General features: G+C 37.7%; 1 protein-coding gene across 1 annotated transcript; it reads right to left on the minus strand.

Moving 5' to 3' along the window:
- On the minus strand, positions 1-16,030 carry LOC113054194 (uncharacterized). The gene is made up of 3 exons (XM_026219561.1): positions 15,688-16,030; positions 10,700-11,245; positions 1-44 (listed from the first exon to the last, which is right to left on the minus strand). The coding sequence occupies exons 1-3, from the start codon at positions 16,028-16,030 to the stop codon at positions 1-3; spliced, it is 933 nt and encodes a 310-aa protein (XP_026075346.1).
- Between the last annotated feature and the right edge of the window lie 2,278 nt (positions 16,031-18,308).

Below are 18,308 nucleotides of genomic sequence, written 5' to 3' on the forward strand. Positions count from 1 at the left end.
TTAGACCGAGGGACTACCAGCAGGGTTTTTTCCTCCCTCCTTCGCTGCGCAACACAGTAAAGCAGGCCGTTTTTCACTATAAAGTGAGGCGTTGGATGGGGAGCCGGCTGGAGCTCCTTCCCGTCAGCGATCCGCACTTGGTCCCAGCAGTATTTCAGTGGGTGAGATAGCAGAGTCCCGCATATTATATTAAATTATAAACTACGAGCTAGGTAGCACAGGATATGGGCAAAGTTTAATCTTAAAATACACAACACAAGACAATACTTCCTTTTAAATGAAACAAGAATTTATTGAGCTACTCTATTACGTGGATCTAATACCTAATGAACACACACATACACACACACACACACTCACACACACATACATAATGTACACACACACACACACAGTTACTGAAAAGGATAATGGATTTGAATGAAGTCCTAGGAGTAAGTTATTCGTTAGATCGCACCAGGAAAATGTGTAAATGTGTAGCAGAGATGTGTCTCATCTTTCCTGCTTAAGATCAATTTGAACTTATTTCAGCAATAAATGAAGTTTGTTTGTTTTACTTGCATTTGCGCTGAAAAGCAGAGTTGGTAGATTCGCTTGTTGCCTCGTCTCAGGGAATCCCCCACGCCTAGGATTGGTTGCAGATCTGTTGTTTGGCTGACGTTTTTTGGGAAAACCCTCCTGGTGATTGGTTGGTTGCCTGGTTACGTAGAGCTTCGGAATTTCTTCGGATAGTCTCGCTGTTTGCAAGACTTCGAAAATTCTTGGCAGTCACAAAGTTTTGAGTTCTGGATGACAAGAACGCTAGCAGCGTGTTGAAGTAGGTCAAGCCATGGCGAAGAAGGAAGCCTGCACTCTATTATTTCATGCATTGGGGTTTTATCCAAGTGGATTTGGTCCATCCCATGATGTGATCTTCCAATGGGATGCTGTTGCAAGGCAGACCATGCATTCCTTAACATGACGCTTCAACTTATCACATGGGGCAATATCTTTGCAGGCTTTTGTTTAATAACTTCTATAACATGTCATACAACATACATCACTCAAAATACCATCACACGTGTAAATGACATATCTGTACATGCATTTAAACAATTGCATGTTATTTTTTCTCTGTTTCTACTTCTGTATATTTATGTATTTATTTTACTTTTTTCTAGTGTTATTCCATCTCTGCTGTGTAATTCTATGTGTGTCTGCACTGTGTGTGTATTCTCTTCTCACTGGTAGCTCTTGTTGCCAAGTCAGATTCTTTATGTGTGTAAACATTCTCGGTAATAAAGTTCTTTCTGACTTATGACTTCATGTCCAGGCCTCTGATGATAAGGGCTCACACCAAAATATTTCATTTTGAATCCTCAGCCTAGAAAGTGAAGATGTGGCACAGCATCCCATCTTTCACCTCCATCTATGTTCTGTGGAATTCATCTCAAAGGGGAATTATGGGATGACAATTTAGAGAACCTTGTTCAGACCATTTGTTCTTTTTTTTTGAATTGACGAATGTCTTGGTTAGTGCAAGACCAATAGATTCATGCATATTAAAAATGCAATTTGGTCTACTAAAAGTTAACAGTTTAATTTAATAATTTGAGTAACCATAACTGAACAATTTTAGTTATTGTAACGCATTGTTATTTAAATGAACTAACTCTTTTCAAAGTAAAGAACTTGAAATGTCTTGCTTTTTCAACAAGACAAAATCAACTTTTTTTAAGTTTCCATTTATTTTTTTAGGTTCGGTTTACTTGTACAGGTTTACAATGTGTCAGTGGAGTGACAAAAATATCTCAAATTTCATTAAAATATTTTCTCTTGTGTTTCAAAGATGAATGATAGTCTTACAGGTTTGGAACAACATGACGTTACTAGAATATTATTTGTCATTTTTGGGTGAACTATCTATGTAATATTAGCCATTTGGTGACTATTAGTGAAAAGAAAAAAGAAAAGAAAAGTGTAGGATCAATGTTTAATAAATATTCATATGGAAAGATAAAGATTTCTTAATTTATTTTTAGTTAGGTTTCTGAATGCTATTTATGTTCAATTAAATTGTACTAATAAAGAGCAACAACAATTTAAACAATAAAATATCTTTATGTACATATGGGAGAGTATTTGATATCCATTTTTTGAGGACATTTTCATAAACAGCATTCGTCTTTGATTTCTGCAGGGAAAATACATAAAAAACACTCCATCAGCAATGATGCTCATGCAAATGAAAATAATAGCAGTCCAGCTGAAGTTCCTCTGTGCAAAACTCAATGTTGTTTTTTTTTGATAACCATACTACAAAGAGATGCTAACATGGAGCTGTTAGAGGAAATGACATCAATCATGACTTTAAGCAGATAAATCATCAGACAGTATGTCATGACAGATTTTACTCTGAGAATGATTGTCTTTCACACACGTGACAGCACAGACGCTAGTCTTGTTGAAGCACATTTATAAAGAAACCATTGTCTGCTAAAGCTGCATAAACCACAGATCAACGACAGACTCCAGCACTTACTCAGCAGTGCTACTTTCTGTACAATGACCATCTAATCATATACAAATGACTTTCTATTTTTTTTTAAAATACATATAATTTTAAACAGACCCTAATATAGGCCACATATCACAAGCAATCTACAGCGGTTCACTCAAAGCTAAACTGTTCACGCGAGACTGACAGGGCGAGAATTATCATAGCTTTAATTATGTATTGTATGATGATCACTGCACTCTTTTTTAATGTGTATTTTCATTTCCAATCTATTGAATGATGAACTAACACTTAATGTATGATCCTTTATCAGTGGCTGTTGTTTAAACTGTTTGGTAGATTCCCAATTTAAGAAATGGGGTCCCCCAATCACAATATTTGCGATAGTGTCTCACTAGGTAACTGTAATAATGAACCAGGTAAAATAGAGATCGATTTTGATGATTTACTTGTTGAAGGCCTCCAGAAAGACCGGAGCAAGAAGGTCAAATGACAAAAGAAGAAAGACAAGCGTCGAGAAAAACAGAAGAGGAGATCAACCGACGGACCAGTAGAAAATTGTTTCTAAGATAAGAAGAATAATTAGACTGGAGCGAAGACAAGAAGTCATGAATAAAAAAGATAATAAAAATGATGGGGGAAATCATTAACTGGATTGAGTTGGTTAATGTTAATTCAGAATTGCAGACTCTTGCAAATGATATCGAGGCCTTGAGATTGCAAACCTCTGTTGCAAGACCAGAAAAACCTTAAAAGGTAATAATGAGATATACAGTTTGTTAGACATCAACTTTAAAAGGCAGTAATAAGAGATGTATGATGTTAACAGTTGCTCAACAGTTGAGACTGTCACGTATGCTTGCTTTTTGCTAAGATAATAATGAGTGTGCAAGGAAATGCATCTTGCAATCTGGATTGCAGGATGGACTTTCTTTCTAAAAAATTGTATTGTAATGTGTTTAATCTGATTAACACAGGGAGGAGGATTCTGTGCAGTTTAGCAATAGCTACTTACTTAACCCACGCCTTAAGATTTTGCAGTAGCTTAGAGAAAGATTCATTTGCTTTAATGGAAAGAAATAAAGCAGCAATTACTTAATGTATGTGTGCTGAAGAGGGGTTGCCAAAAAAGGAAATGTCATATTCCTGTATCCATAGCAACCTGACTGTGAGTGTGTGCGTGCATGCAGATGTGTTAATGTCTTTCACCAAAAGAGGCATCTGGAAGAAAGGACGTATTGTTTTTGGGACTATATAATGTTATGGTCTGGACACATCCCCTGCCGCATCTCGGGGTGAAGACTTACGCTTTTACTTTTTGTTATTATTTTGCTTATGAGTTATTGCTTAAAATAAAGTGTAATGGTGATGCGTTTAAAACTTTTAAACAAGTCTCTGAGTAATTTATTATGAGTAAAGTTATTATTTTAGTTTGTTCCTCATCCTGTATTACGAAGCTCAACTGAGCTGATCTGGTTCTGGTGGGAAGAAGTGCAGAACTCTCCATTGCCACAGAGAAGACATCAAAGGTAAGAACAATGGGTTAAATCACCTTTGCTGGTTGGAAACTAAGTTGTTTGGAGAGAACATCTGTATATTTCTTTAGTCAGATAAAATGTACACAACATGGCGCCCAAACGTGTGGGGCTTGAATACAGGATAAAGGATGACTTGAAAATAATAAGAAGCGTAAAGTATTAAACCTAGAAAGTCCCTACAGACCACGACCACAGTAATAGTCCAGAGGGACTTGTTTGTTTTCTATATGCTCGCGCAGGCTAGTAGATAGACCTGATATAGACAGACATAAGGCTCAGTGAGGCCAGAAGCGAGGAAGGAGATCTTGCTAGAAGATAAAGCTAGACTCTAAGTGAGTAAAACATGGATATGATGACGATGGTCAGCCTTGTTTCTCATGATTTAGTTCGAATGCTTGAATTGATTGATCCTACACAGTGTAGGTGTGGTTCAGATCAAATTCCATGGCATGAGATAAGAATGCTAACTTCAGTGGTTAATCTTAGGATTTATGAAGGAGCAGAAATCCCGCCCTTTATTTATTCAAACAGAGGAGAAAGAGACGGTTCTCCCAAAGTTAGAGTGTTTGATGAATATGGGGGGGAAGCCAGAAACATTCCAACAAGAGGTTGGGATGATCTGGATGAGTAGATACTGGGGAAGTGCCCAAATGTGGATCGGTAGCCCCCGGTTTTATGCCCCGCCAAGAGGGGAATAGAGATGCTCTAGACTTAAGTGCTCTGCAGCCGGAAGGGGCTGAAAGCCCGAATGATGAGTCTGAGTCAGAGAGTGAAGAACCGTTTAAGAATTATTTTGGGAAAGGTAGAATTCTAATTATCCTGAAGGAAGGATATTAGGAATTAAAGGAGGATGCTTTTGTTTTGATTAATCCAGCCAATAAAGAACTCCACAGAAATGGGGTAGCTAGTGCCTTTAGAAGAAGGGCAGGCTAAAGATTACAGGCTAAATCAGACAAAATAATAGAGCACAGAAAAACTCCAATAAAGACAGGTGATGTAGTCTTAAAGAAAACAGGCAGACCTAATAGAAAACCTGTAATATACTCAATAGGTCACAGAAAAGGTCAAAATAGTGACATAGCTGAATAATTAACAGCAATTCTCACTTTAGACACTTTGACAAAATACGCAAAGTAGCCAGGGATAATAATTAACGCTCAGTGGCTATGCCAATAATCTCAGGGGGGATTTTTGGATTTAATGAAATCACAATGGGAACAGCCCTTGTAAATGCATTAATAAGAAAAACGGATAGAACTAACTTGCCCAAGTTATGAAAGATCTGTCACCCAGACCCTACAGTCATAGAGGGAATAACTCAGAGAGTTACTGAAGATCAGGCTGCAGGAGAGGGGAGATCAGACCTGGGAGTTAGTAACTTACCAAGACTAGGAAATGCCTGGAAAATTCAGAACCAGAACGGCCAGTGATAAAACGGACAAGAACCGTTAAAGGGAGGAAAGATAGGGTAGAAAACCCTTTCCCTAAACCAAAGCTAGGCAAAAGCTTTGAGACATTCAGGCTAAGTGAGGGATATTTTAGACCCACACATGCAAGGGGTAGAAAGAGAGAAACTACCTTAGATAGAATCAATAAATGGGATGAAGAATATGTTCCAGGTATAACATGTGGTCAATTATGGGCATTACTGAATGGAGGAGATGCTAAGCAAATCCTCACATACACCACATTGACACAGTGCACTAAAAAAGCTATTTTGGCTCAGAAAGAATAGTACTCAGAAGGAGTACGGTAGAAAATTAAGAGTTTGAGGAATAGTATTCTAATGTAGGTCCTTAAAGTGACAGAGGATGAAAGTGTAGTTCAAAGAAGTGATAGAAATATGATAGTTACACTAATTAGAGAAACAAGGAGACCTAGAAGGCTCCGTTTCATAGAAGTGACAGCTCAGAGTCACAGTATCAGTCAGAGGAGGAAATAGCGCAGCCAGCTGAAGTGAGTGCACTAAATCATCATTTAGAAGCATTGCATTTAGGTGCACCAGGTCAGAGAAGGCCCATAACCCCTATAAATCAGGTACATACTCCTCGACAAACTGAAAATAGTGCAATGGAATCCAGAGTAACTCTGGGAGAATTAATGGAAAAAATATCAGGAGATTAAATTCTTAAAAAAAGGCCAAACTGAAAAATAACACAGTAAAAGGCAAAGTGGGGGAACTAATCAGATATGGTGAACAGATGAAATTATCTGGCGAGTCAGTAGACTCAAATACTTTGGCTAAGTTTGGTCTGCATGGAAGCAGAAAATTAGCTAAGACTCTTGAGGGGTTAATTACTAATAAAAAGGAAATTGAGCAGGAACACTCAAAAAGTGGCATACAGTAGGATTATTGACAGCCTGTCAAGAAATTGCAGAAAAAGTTGTAGAGGGGATCCCAAGACACATTTTTCAAGGTGTAAAGAGAAATGCCCGTGAGAAGAAGCCCTACAACCGTTATGAGGTGGAGGGTACATTCTCCCCTCACCCAGAACAAAAACCAGATAGGAACTAGAGAAAAGGGAGAAATAGATCTATCCCTAAAGAAACATCCCTTGGAGGGAAAAAATATAGGGAACAACCAAAATATAGGAAATATTGATATGAGAATAGTGGAGAGAAAAGTAGTTACATCAGTCCAGAAAAATTGAATGAATTAACCCCAGAAGAGAGACAGCAGATTATAGTAGAGAGACTAAAAAGCAGGCCCGAAACGAACAGGCAGGGTGAAAGATAGCTGACAGAAAAGCAGAAGCCAGCGTAGAAAAAGAGGAAGTCCAACAAAAGAGAAAGTAAAAGATGAAAAAGATGAAGTAATCAAAGATCATGTAGGCTTTAAGCCAAGACAATTTCAAAGTAACAGAAATACTGCTCACAGTTTACATTAACATTTTATATTCACAAAGGATAAATAAGAGCACTTTAAACTGCGGTGACACTTTGTTTTGGTGGTCTGTTTTTAGGCATTCTACTGGCGGTGGGTAGCTTTACAGCCACATGTCAACTAGCAGTTGCTGGAGTATTAGTAGACTGTCTGCTTAATATCTTCTAACACTTTCAACTAACACTAACCCTAAACCTATCCTGACTTTTCTGCTCTGAGAGTTTATGGATGTGTGGTTGCGGGGTTGCTTATTGGGTGCCTGGAGTGGACAATCAAGACAGGGTCAAGTCAAGTCACTTGTATTTATATAGTGCTTTGAACAAGAAAGATTGTGTCAAAGCAATTTAACAACATTTATTTGAAAAACAGTGTGTCAATAATGCAAAATGACAGTATCTGTGCAATCAAGTCAATGATATCGTTGTAAGTGAAGTAATCCCAACTAAGCAAGCCAGAGGCAACAGCAGCAAAGAACCAAAACTATATGATAGAATAGAGGAAAAAACCTTGGGAGAAATCAGGCTCATTCAGGAGACCAGTTCTCCTCTGACCAGACAAAATAGAGTGTAACTGAAATAGATAGAACGGACACTAGATAGGTTAACAGAGACAGGTCTTAAACCTAGTTGGAAGAAAATGGAAATTGGAAAACATGAGATAGATTTCCTAGGGTTAAAGCTTGGTAAAGATACAAAAGCTTTAACAACAATTACAAGAGCTAAGCTAGAAGAAATACAGCAGGCAAGGTCCCCCAGAAACAGGAATCAACTTCAGTCATTGCTAGGTACCTTGAATTACACGAGGGAGCTAATACCTAAATATTCTGAGGATGCTAAAATATTATATCAAGGAACCAAGGGAGGAAAATGGCAATGGATTGAGCAGATTGAGCAAGCTAGATTAAAATTAATTAATATCCTCTTAATAGTGGTGCATTAGAAAGAAGAGATGAGACTTTTCCTCTGTACGTTCAGGTTGCTGAAAAAGAAGAGGAAGTTACTCTAACAATACAAAAAGCGGAAGGGGCAACATCCGATTGCCTTCTTGACACACAGGCAAGGTCCAGCAATGAAGCGCTTTGATGAAAACAGTGCTGAGAGAATATTAGCAGCTGTATGTAAGAGACTAATTACAGCTAAAAGCTGTAACAAAAGAACAACCAATAGTGATTTTTCCTATGGCAGGAGAGATAGCTAGAATAAAAAGAAACCGTGATGAATCAGGCTCCTGTAAACAGTCATAGGTGGGATCAACGGAGTTTAATTCTAGGAAATAATAAATTAGATTGAAGAATAATTAAACAGAAAAGTAAATATAAATTTACTAGGTATCATGAGAACCATCAGTACCTACCAAATTACTTCACTGATGGAAGTGAAAGGGCAGGGAAAGTTAAGTGAGGATACCTGGTTAAATTTAATGGACAGCTGATCACATCACAGAAAGAGGAAATCCAGGGGACCGCTCAGTTAGCAGAGGTAACAGCTGTTGAACGTGCTGGGTCATACAGAGATTGTCCTGACGTGTGATTCAGAATATGTTACAGATGGGATTAACCTGGAACTAGACAAGTGGAAAGCTAATGACTTCCACACAGCTAAAGGTAAACCAATGGCACATAGAGAGCAGTGGAAAAATATAGCCAATTTACTAGAGAAAGTAAAGACCCATGTTTATCAGCAGGTTAGCCACACAAAGGTCAGAAAATAAAAGGAGGACCAAGATGGTTTGAAGATGCTGGAGAATTTGTGAAAAAAGGTGTGGAAGGTGTAATGAAAGCAGATGAAGCTGTGTTTAATTTCGTTACAACGGATTTATGGAGTGGTCTAATTAATCTCTTTATTAGAGCCGGATGGTACATTTTATATGGAGGATTAATTGTACTAGGACTAGTTATAATAATGGTTATTATAAAATGTTTCTGTGCATCTCTAGGCCAAACAATGATGTCCAGAAAAGAAAAAGGGGATGTATTAACGGTATTAGGAAAATTAATAGATTTTCAAGCTAAAGGGCATAAACGTATTAAACGAACAAATAAGCATGACTTAGAAAAACCGTTATTGTATAGAAATCATGGTATATCTTAAAAGGAGCTAAAAGGTAGCCGTTAAGATAATAAAAAAGGGAAGTAGGTGGAGTAAGAATATATATATATTGTATATAGAGTGAATAAGACAGTTACAACTATATACAGTTTCACTTGTACCTGGAGAAGACTAACTGGATATTTGGGGAATTTCTATTTGGGAATAGAAAACTAATTGAAATTTATTGAAACCAATTACTATACGTAAGTCCAACAGAAGATCTCAATTGTTAACGGGGGACAAACAATGGAACCGCAAGAAATGAGAATAAGACAGAGGCCGGAGGATTTCAGATTCCCGAAATCCCTGGTATTGGATTCTAGGTTGGTGTTTATATTTTATGGATGCTTTTGCAAGGAATTAATAGAAATCTCTGGTGGCTGTATTTTTTATCAGTTTTACAAATTTTAAGAATAGTATTAGGAAGAATTAGAAAAATGATTTATGTTTTGTGCTCTGATGATTTTATCAGTTGGATGGCAAAAATTGCTAGGACATCAGGGAACATTTGGTTTACCAATAACAAGTATATTAAAACTTTGTGTTGATGTTACATCTGTTATGATACATGAAGATAAGTTTGTCTTTTGGGGAAAAATAAGTATTATCATAACTAGCGCAATGTATCTAATAGGATTGTTGATATTTAAATCTGCAACTAGACAGATGTACGGTTACTTTCTCTACAGTCAGAAATCTGGGTGTTATATTAGACAGCAATTACATGTAATTTTTGTTACAAAAACTACATTCTTCTATCTTACAAACATTGTCCTGCTTTGTCAATAAACAAGCTACAGGTAGTTCAAAATACAGCAGCTAGAGTCCTTACCAGGTCAAGAAAATATGATCATATTACCCCAATTTTACAGTCTCTGCACTGGCTACCTATTAAGTTCCGTATCAGTTACAAATTATCATTAGTTACCTATAAGGCCCTAAATGGTTTAGCTCCTGCGTATCTAACTAGACTTCTACCACGCTACAACCCATCACGCTCCCTAAGGTCACAAAACGCTGGACTTTTGGTAGTTCCTAGGATAGCAAAGTCCACTAAAGGAGGTAGAGCTTTCTCACATTTGGCTCCCAAACTCTGGAATAGCCTTCCTGATAATGTTCGGGGTTCAGACACACTCTCTCTGTTTAAATCTAGATTAAAAACACATCTCTTTCGCCAAGCATTCGAATAATGTATTTTTTAAATTGTGAGTGTAGTTGCATCTGTTCAAAGGTGCATTTTTATTCTTTAGCTTGGGTTAAACTAATTTTACTTTATTGGATCAGCAGCTATACTAATGATGTCTGTATTTTGTTTCTATGTTTCGCCACGGGATTCACATCCCGTGGTAACTAGGATTTACACAAGCTCCAGTCTGGATCCAGAACACCTGAGAAGAGATGATGCTGACCCTCAGAGGACCTCAGATGATGCTAACCCTGAATCAACAACAGAACTAACAAATATTGCTAAATGTGTGACTGAATCATATAATAACTTAATTAATAATATTGATAGTTCATCGTCTAGCTGACTACGTCTTGTATTATTATTATTTTTTATAAAATCCTGTTAAATGTGCACAAACGACTAGCTACTACTAAATATTGTAGAAACATAATTTTCTGTAAAGTTGCTTTGTAACGATTTGTTTTGTAAAAAGCGCTATAATCAATGTTAATATCCCCACACCTGCAGATGTGTGACAGAGCTGAGTGATGTCCAGATGTTGAGTCTGGTGGCTGATGGGATTGTTGAGCACACAGCTGTAGCTGTTTTTATCCTGATCTTCCAGCTCCAGAGGAAGAGAGAGACTGATGCTGAGATCAGACACACTGATGCTGGACAATAAACTGGTTCCTCTGAACCAGGAGAGAGTCACATGACTCACATTCACGACTGAACACACCAGTGAACATGATGAAGATGATGAAGATGATGATGAGTTTCTGCTGATGACAGGAACAGGCAGAACACCATACACAGTGAGACTGAAGTTCTTGATCGCACGTTTGATGTCTAGTTTATAATGTCCAGCGTGTTCAGTTCTGGTGTGTGTGATGGTCAGAGATCCAGTTTGATCGTCCAGCTTCAGTCTGTCTCTGAATATACCATCAAGAACGTCATCAAATAGAGTCATGCTGTCGGCCAGGACATGGATTTCAGCTATTCGAGTGTTTCCAGGTCCAAACGTCCACAGAGTCAGATCATCATCCATCATTTCAGTAAGATCAGAGTCTGATTCCCATTAGTTTTAGCAGGAAACACACCTGAAGAACAGGAACAGGAACATTAGGATCACTGTGGTTCAAACCAGGGTCAGGTGGACATATTGGACATGTACACTGTGATAAGACTAGACTGGACATAAAGACACACACCTGAACTTATAGAGCTTCCAAAAAGAGAATTGTTTTTTTTTTTTTTTTTTTTTTTTTTTTGTAACAATGCCTTAAAAGAAGCATATTTGGTTCCTCAAAGAAGAAGTAAGCGAGTAAGAGAGTAATACCTGTAGCTCCATCTAGACACAGCGCACATCTGAGACTACGTCTTACACGTAGTCTAAGCTGGGTGTGAACTGAAAAGTTACATCTGCTTTGTACAAGATTACTTTCTCATCTGTGAGTTAATTGTGAATTAATCATTGTGGACATATAATGTAATGTTTATGGTGAATTTGCCCAAGGATAAGTGATACAGAGCAATTGTTAGAGAGATAATCTTTGATATTCATATATTAAAAAATAAACACACAAACAAAAAGAACAGTGTTTTGAAAAGCGCTTTCTGAGCCCTGCTGAGTCCAATGTAAGATGACAGCAGCTCAGACAGAAGACCACCAGCGTGTGAAACATCTTTCCTCGTTCAGTGTCTGATCTAAAATGACTGTGGACTGATCTGGTGTGAACCCCACAACAGAGTTTGACCCTCGTGTAGTTCACAACGAAACACTGCTCATGTAGTTGATCTTTCAGAATGTTTTTAATAAATCATGGTTAAAAAAGAAACTAAGAGTTCAAGTCGTCTACCACCTGACATTGGCAGTCTTTTTGAGGTGAGACTCTAGCAGCTCATCTGAATCAAACCGAAACCTTCTGCGGTCACTTTTCTTCATGGTTTGATCTGCATTTGTTTGATCTGTGCTCAGTTTGTAGATCAAGGGTTTCTTGCTGACTTCCTGTCTAGATAAAACGCTTTACAGATAAATAAAGTACTGAATCCTTGTGACACACCGACGAAGAAATCACTGTTTATTAGTAAATAATTCAGATATCTCCTTTCTGTTTTCCCCTGACTCATTTGTTGTAATTACTTTTGCCGGTGCTTATTTTTTAAGGCTATTGGGTTTATTTGAATGGAGAACTGTTGAGCTGCGGCTGCGGGACACTAAACACTGTTCAGTTTCTCACAACAGCCACAGCAGCACAGTCTTGTGCTGTTTCCACCAGCATCACTGACTGATGGATGTGTAAAATATAACAGCAGGCTTGAGGGCCGGCCCGTGTCTGAACTCTGAGTGAAAATTGGCCCGAACCCCGGCCCGAGGAGCGTAAAAAAGTTGTGGCCCACAGCTGAAATGCAGGGCTCTAAATCAGCTACATCAGAAATAAGTTTCTCAGTTATGAGGAGAATAATAACTGGCTCACCTTGTGTCTTCAGACAGTCCTGATATCAGTCCTGACAGGTGAGTTTGAATGAGAAAGTGTTGATGGTGATGCATTGCTGAAAATGTGGACAGTGCCAAAAGAAGATGCATATTTATATGTTATGATATTTTACATGTGGCATTGATAAATCGTATCGTTACACATTTGATCGATGTGTAGATGCGCGGCGCTGCTTAGGATTTGTTTGAGAATGTCTCCAAATAAGTGCATTTTTGGATGTGAGGGAAAGTTTACCGTGTTCAGCTTCAACAAGAACCCAGCGTTACATGAACAGTGGATGAAGTTTGTTTTCCTGGGGCAGCAAAAGAGTGTAGTAAGTGCCTTTGTCATTTGAGTGACGAGGCCCAGGTCGACGCTGGAGTTGCACATCCTTTGCTATTAAAACATGGAGCCGTCCCTCTGATAAAAGACCCCATTCATTTAAGTACAACTTAAAAGATTTCTGTCTTTTGTTGTAAACCAGCACATAAGTGAATATATGTTAATGGAAACAACACAAACATCAGTGTTATAGCTCTGCTCATGGCACACCTCCAGGAGCTCTGCTTTTTCCGGAAAGATTCGAAAAAGCTGTATTTCTTTTATAAATATGCTAAAACTAAAGACATTTTGGATATATGAAGGATGCAGTACTAGGTACTCAAGATTAACATGAGATTAGGTGAAACTGTGTAGCCTATGTTATGTACCCTTTAATACTCAAACTGTACATTAAATTGAAGACAATCAGGAAGGTAAGATAAGTTTACATGTTTTCCCACTCACTTCTTCTTCTCTTATCCTTAGGAAAGCTGTGAATCCTTGCATCTCTTCCTGTGTTTCATCCTGACCGCTGGTCTAGTGTGTAATGGGGTTATCTGTTTGTGTGTCATGGTGTTGTTGCACTTGTAGAGCAATGTTGTCTCTGTAGGTTAACATGTGTATTGCACATTGAGGTTATGAAAATATTTGTAATAACAGGTTTTAAAAATATAAATCTGCAGCTGCTGTAAATGAATGTGTGTCCTGCAGGGATCTGATGCTCCTGATTCAGTCGAGTCCAGGTCACGAGATGATGACTGTGTGATGATTGAATCAGTTTCACATCTTCTCAAACTGAACCAGAGGAGCCTTGTTGTTCCTTTGTAACAAAGAGCAAAGACACTTTCATCATCTCATGTCCTCAGCAAGGAAGACGCTCTCCAGGAACATCTTTTCATTTCATACTAGATTCTTTTGATTTAGTATTATTAATTATCAAGTCACTTTAGATAAGTGTCTCTAAGCATTTAAAGTGCTCGCACTACTCAGTATAACCCCTTTCTGTTATAAACCATGTGCAGATGTGCTGTTTTTGATATTATAAATCATTTCAAATACACACTGAGTTTGTTCTTATGTTTTGAATTGTATTTGTTCTGTAGAAACCGTGATGAATCAATCTTAACTTCGAGCTAAAGTTACTCAAACTAAACTCTGAATCTCTGAGCAGTGTGAACAGATGCTCGTGTGTCACGATGTGTTTCAGGCGTCTGACTGCAGACAGCTCACACACACACACACACACACACACACACACACACGAACCCTGCATTGGTTTAAAGCTCTCAGATAATGTCCCAGACAGCAGATTTCATCAAACCATTATTGATAAAAAGAGCTGCTGGGTAATAATAGAGATGTGCAGCATAAGTGATAAATGTGATCTTGTAAATGTGTAGTTTTGAAGGAAAATCTGAATAAAATGCAGTAAAAGAAATGCACAGAGGCATCCAGATGCTATACTCTAGATTAGGTTTATAAATTCAGATGACTGAATGCTTGTTTGCACTCCTCACAGTCCTCATGTCACCCCACAATAATTTTCTAGATCCTCCCGGTTTATTCACAATAATCTGGTGTATAAAATCAGTAAATACCATCTTTCCTTTCGTTTTACACTGTTTCTGGTTACTAACCAAGTATCAGGAGCAAATACCCTACTTTGACCATTTTAAACTGTGAAATATACTCAAATAAGTAATCAACACATACCTGAGTCCAGAAAGAGGTTTGCAAACTGTGAATTCATATTTCTGCATGTGGTATTTTACATAAGAGCATGTTGAAGCATGATGTAGATGGGGAAGATTATTATTCATATATCTTCAGAAGTAAGCATTTGTTTCTGCATTAAAATGATCAGATGAACAAAACCCATCAAAATCTGTTCATATGTTGTATGATTATTAACAGACTGTAACGATATTAAAACTCCATATACATCGGGAAGAAGGAGGCGGGAACCGGCGCACAATCAATAAAACATTTTAATAATTACAAAACAAACAAAACAGCGCATCAGCCCCTCGCGGACGACTGATGCGCACAAAATAAAAAGCAAAACATAAAATAATGTCCCAGGCCTGGTCCTCTCTCGTCCTTCACGGTAGTCGCTCCAGTTTTATATCCTTCCATCTCCTACGTGGGACTCGATACCGGCGGTGGGGCGCAGGTGCAGCTCATCTTCAATCACTACACCTGGCCTCACTCCTCGTTCCCACGCCTCTCGGCCCCGCCCCACTCGCCACACAGACGTGTAGCATCATCAGTTAAAATGGACTATTTCAACATAAACAAAGTTTCCTGTAAGAAGTTTAATGTAACGATTAGATGAACCAAGGTTAGAAAATGAGCATGTATTTATATTATGATATGATTTCTGTATTTATTCATGGCCATTAAAGTTATCAATCTTGCTGTAATCGAGTCTGTTATTAGCAGAAAGTGCTTTATTCTAATCTAGACATCACTATTTCAGTCAAGAGCAGAACATTGCACTGATTTAGAGATGTCCTTCAATCTCTTACTGTACATCACTGCAGTAATAACAGAGTTCAGATATGATCTCTGATAGTGAAGATGTGAATCTGTCTTTATCTTCTCTTCTCCTGCGTGAGCGTCTCGTGTGAGCCGTCAAAGACTAAAACACTTCTCATGATCTCTTCAGTTTTCATCTGTGTGTGAAAGAATCGTGGAGGATCAACTACACACACTTTCCTGACTTTGACTTTGGAGCTGTTTTCTCTCCTCGTCCTCTTCTGGTGTCCTCTCTTCTTCTCTGAGCATCTTCATACATCTGATGACTGTAGGATCCTCTTCTGTTCTTCTCTATCATTGAGTCAATCTTCTTCAGCAGATCTGTCACCTGCTCTCTGTTACTCTGATCTCTGTTGTTGAAGACGTGATATCCACCTCCACACTGATCAACTAGATCTCTTAAAGCTCTTTTCTTCTTTATGATTTCCTCTATAGACCTGTCACGTAACAAATCTCCATAAGTGAAGAGAATGATGGAGTATTTTAGCACCTCCTGACCAAACATCATCTCAATCATCTGAGGAATCTGCTGCTCCTCACGTGTTAATCTTCCTACTCTAAACACAAAGAGAAAAGTGTGCGGTCCAGGACTGGATAAATCAACACTTCTCCTTATCTCTATCATTAACTCTTCTGGATTCATGTGTGTGTGAAATAATCCAGGAGTATCAACTACAGTCACAGATCTGTCTGAAACAGTGGTGTGAGCAGCTGAACATTCATGTGTTACTGATCTCACTGCAGATCTGAACTCTTCTCGTCCCAGTATTGTGTTTCCAGATGCACTCTTCCCAGCACCAGTTCTTCCCAGCAGCACTAATCGTCTTTCTGACACTGTATGACAAAAGAAAACAGATCACACCATCACTTATTTTACCTCAGCAGTAAACATGTAGTACATTACTATAATAATATAATACAGTTACAGTAACATACAGTCAATAATGATTCTGTATCCAGATGAAGCAGACTAAATATGCCTGCAATTTTTCTTACGTGTTTTAAGCTTTTTTTTTTTTTATTAATGTCACAATAAATCTGAAAAGTTTTTAAATCTTTTACTATTAATGAAATGAATAAATGAAATACTTCTTGTTTTCAATCAATGAAGCCTAAACTGTAATAGAGTTTGCAGGGAAATGTTCACATTATTGTCCTCAGTTACACTCAATATCCAGAGATATCCTCGACCTGATCACACAGACACTAGCTGGATGATGACATCACTGAGTTCAACTATGACCTTTCTTTAACTGAACTGAGTGTGTATTATTGTCCTTCTGCATTACTGACACACTGTTTTCCTAATTAATGCTCTTCAGCTGCTTTGACACAACCTGTATTATTAAAAGCACTATATAAATAAAAGATGACTTGACTTGACAACAGAATAACAGTAAATCACTACCAGCCGAGGACTTTTATTATGTTACTCAAACAACTGAAGGTTTGCTCTTTGGTTGACCAATCAGTGGACAGAGGCATTCATTCCTGTCTATATGTTTTTCTCCATTTTCCCTGAATATTTGTGGTATAAGGAATGATTAGTTCACCTTGTAAATTAACAAATCATTCATTAATGGCCAATCATTATTAAACAGAGATACCAGAGAAAACACAGGAAAACACGTCGTGTTCACGTACAGTGAGAAATAGAGCTGCACACCACCAGTCAATAGTTTTTCAAGATTGTAATGTTTTTTTTTTATTATTATTATGCTCACCAAGCCTGCATTTATTTGATAGAAATGAATAGAGAGATCCAAAGATCAGCGTTTATCTGAAATAAAAAGATTGTGTAACATTATACACTATTCCATTCATAGTGTATTAGTTAAATATATTAATATTAATTAGGTGAGTATGACACGATTATTTGACAGTGTTTTCACATTTCTTGTTTGTATGAAGGCTAAATACAAATAAAAAGTGAACATTAATTTATTTTTGCTGTTTGTTTTTTCTTAAATATTATATGAGGTTGTCATGGACTTGGCAAATTCATTTTTCATAAGTTTGTAGGTACAGACATCTGTTCTAGGCGTTCTTTTTTAATAGTGTTCATATCGATATTGACTGAAACTATAGACATATATTGTGATATTTATTTTGGCTAATCGTCCAGCCCTAGTGAGAAATACTGTCAGCAGCTCATAGATCACCATCGACTGGTAGATCTTCACCACTGTCCCAGCAGCTCCCGAATTATCAAACAAACATAATAAAACAGAAATACATTACATTTCTCCAGTCTTTGTACTATATTTGTGTACAGATGTCTTCTGTTATTTCTGGGAGTATGGTACAGTGATAATAGTGAGACGATCCTCTAGCAGCAGTGGCGAAGCCAGGATGTTTTTATAGGGGTGGCCAGGGAAGGGCCAGCAACCAGTCTTCATTATTTTATATAAAAAATGTGTTTGACTATAACGTAGGCGTAATGGGCTATTTTAGTGCCTTAAACACAACTGAGTACAATTAATTTCTACTTAACTGAATTGAGATTGCAATTTGCAACTTAGATCAAGTAACACTGGGTGAATATGACAATTTTTGTATTATTCCTCACCTCCAGGTATTTTAATAAAGGGGCTCACTTTAGCTTTATTGCTCATTCAGCTTCTCAAAACTCGTAAATGCTTGCTCTCCAACATTAATCATGGATGAGGCGTGCAATGATAAAAAAAATGTGAAAAAGGCCAGAAATCAACATAACAGTAGAATTTGTTTTTATGCATTTAAATGGTTTAATTTTCGCATATTTTATAGTACAAGTGCACTGTGCTCACAATTAA

This window comes from Carassius auratus, chromosome 3, assembly GCF_003368295.1.
Source record: "Carassius auratus strain Wakin chromosome 3, ASM336829v1, whole genome shotgun sequence".
NCBI classification, from domain to species: Eukaryota; Metazoa; Chordata; class Actinopteri; order Cypriniformes; family Cyprinidae; genus Carassius; species Carassius auratus.

Coding starts and splice junctions, on each gene's coding strand:
- LOC113054194 (XM_026219561.1), bottom strand. CDS start 16,030: ATGATTGAGATGATGTTTGGTCAGGAGGTGCTAAAATACTCCATCATT. Junction 11,246..15,687: donor AAAGTCAAAGTCAGGAAAGT/GTGTGTAGTTGA, acceptor AATGGGAATCAG/ACTCTGATCTTACTGAAATG. Junction 45..10,699: donor GCTCTGTCACACATCTGCAG/GTGTGGGGATAT, acceptor TGTGTTGCGCAG/CGAAGGAGGGAGGAAAAAAC.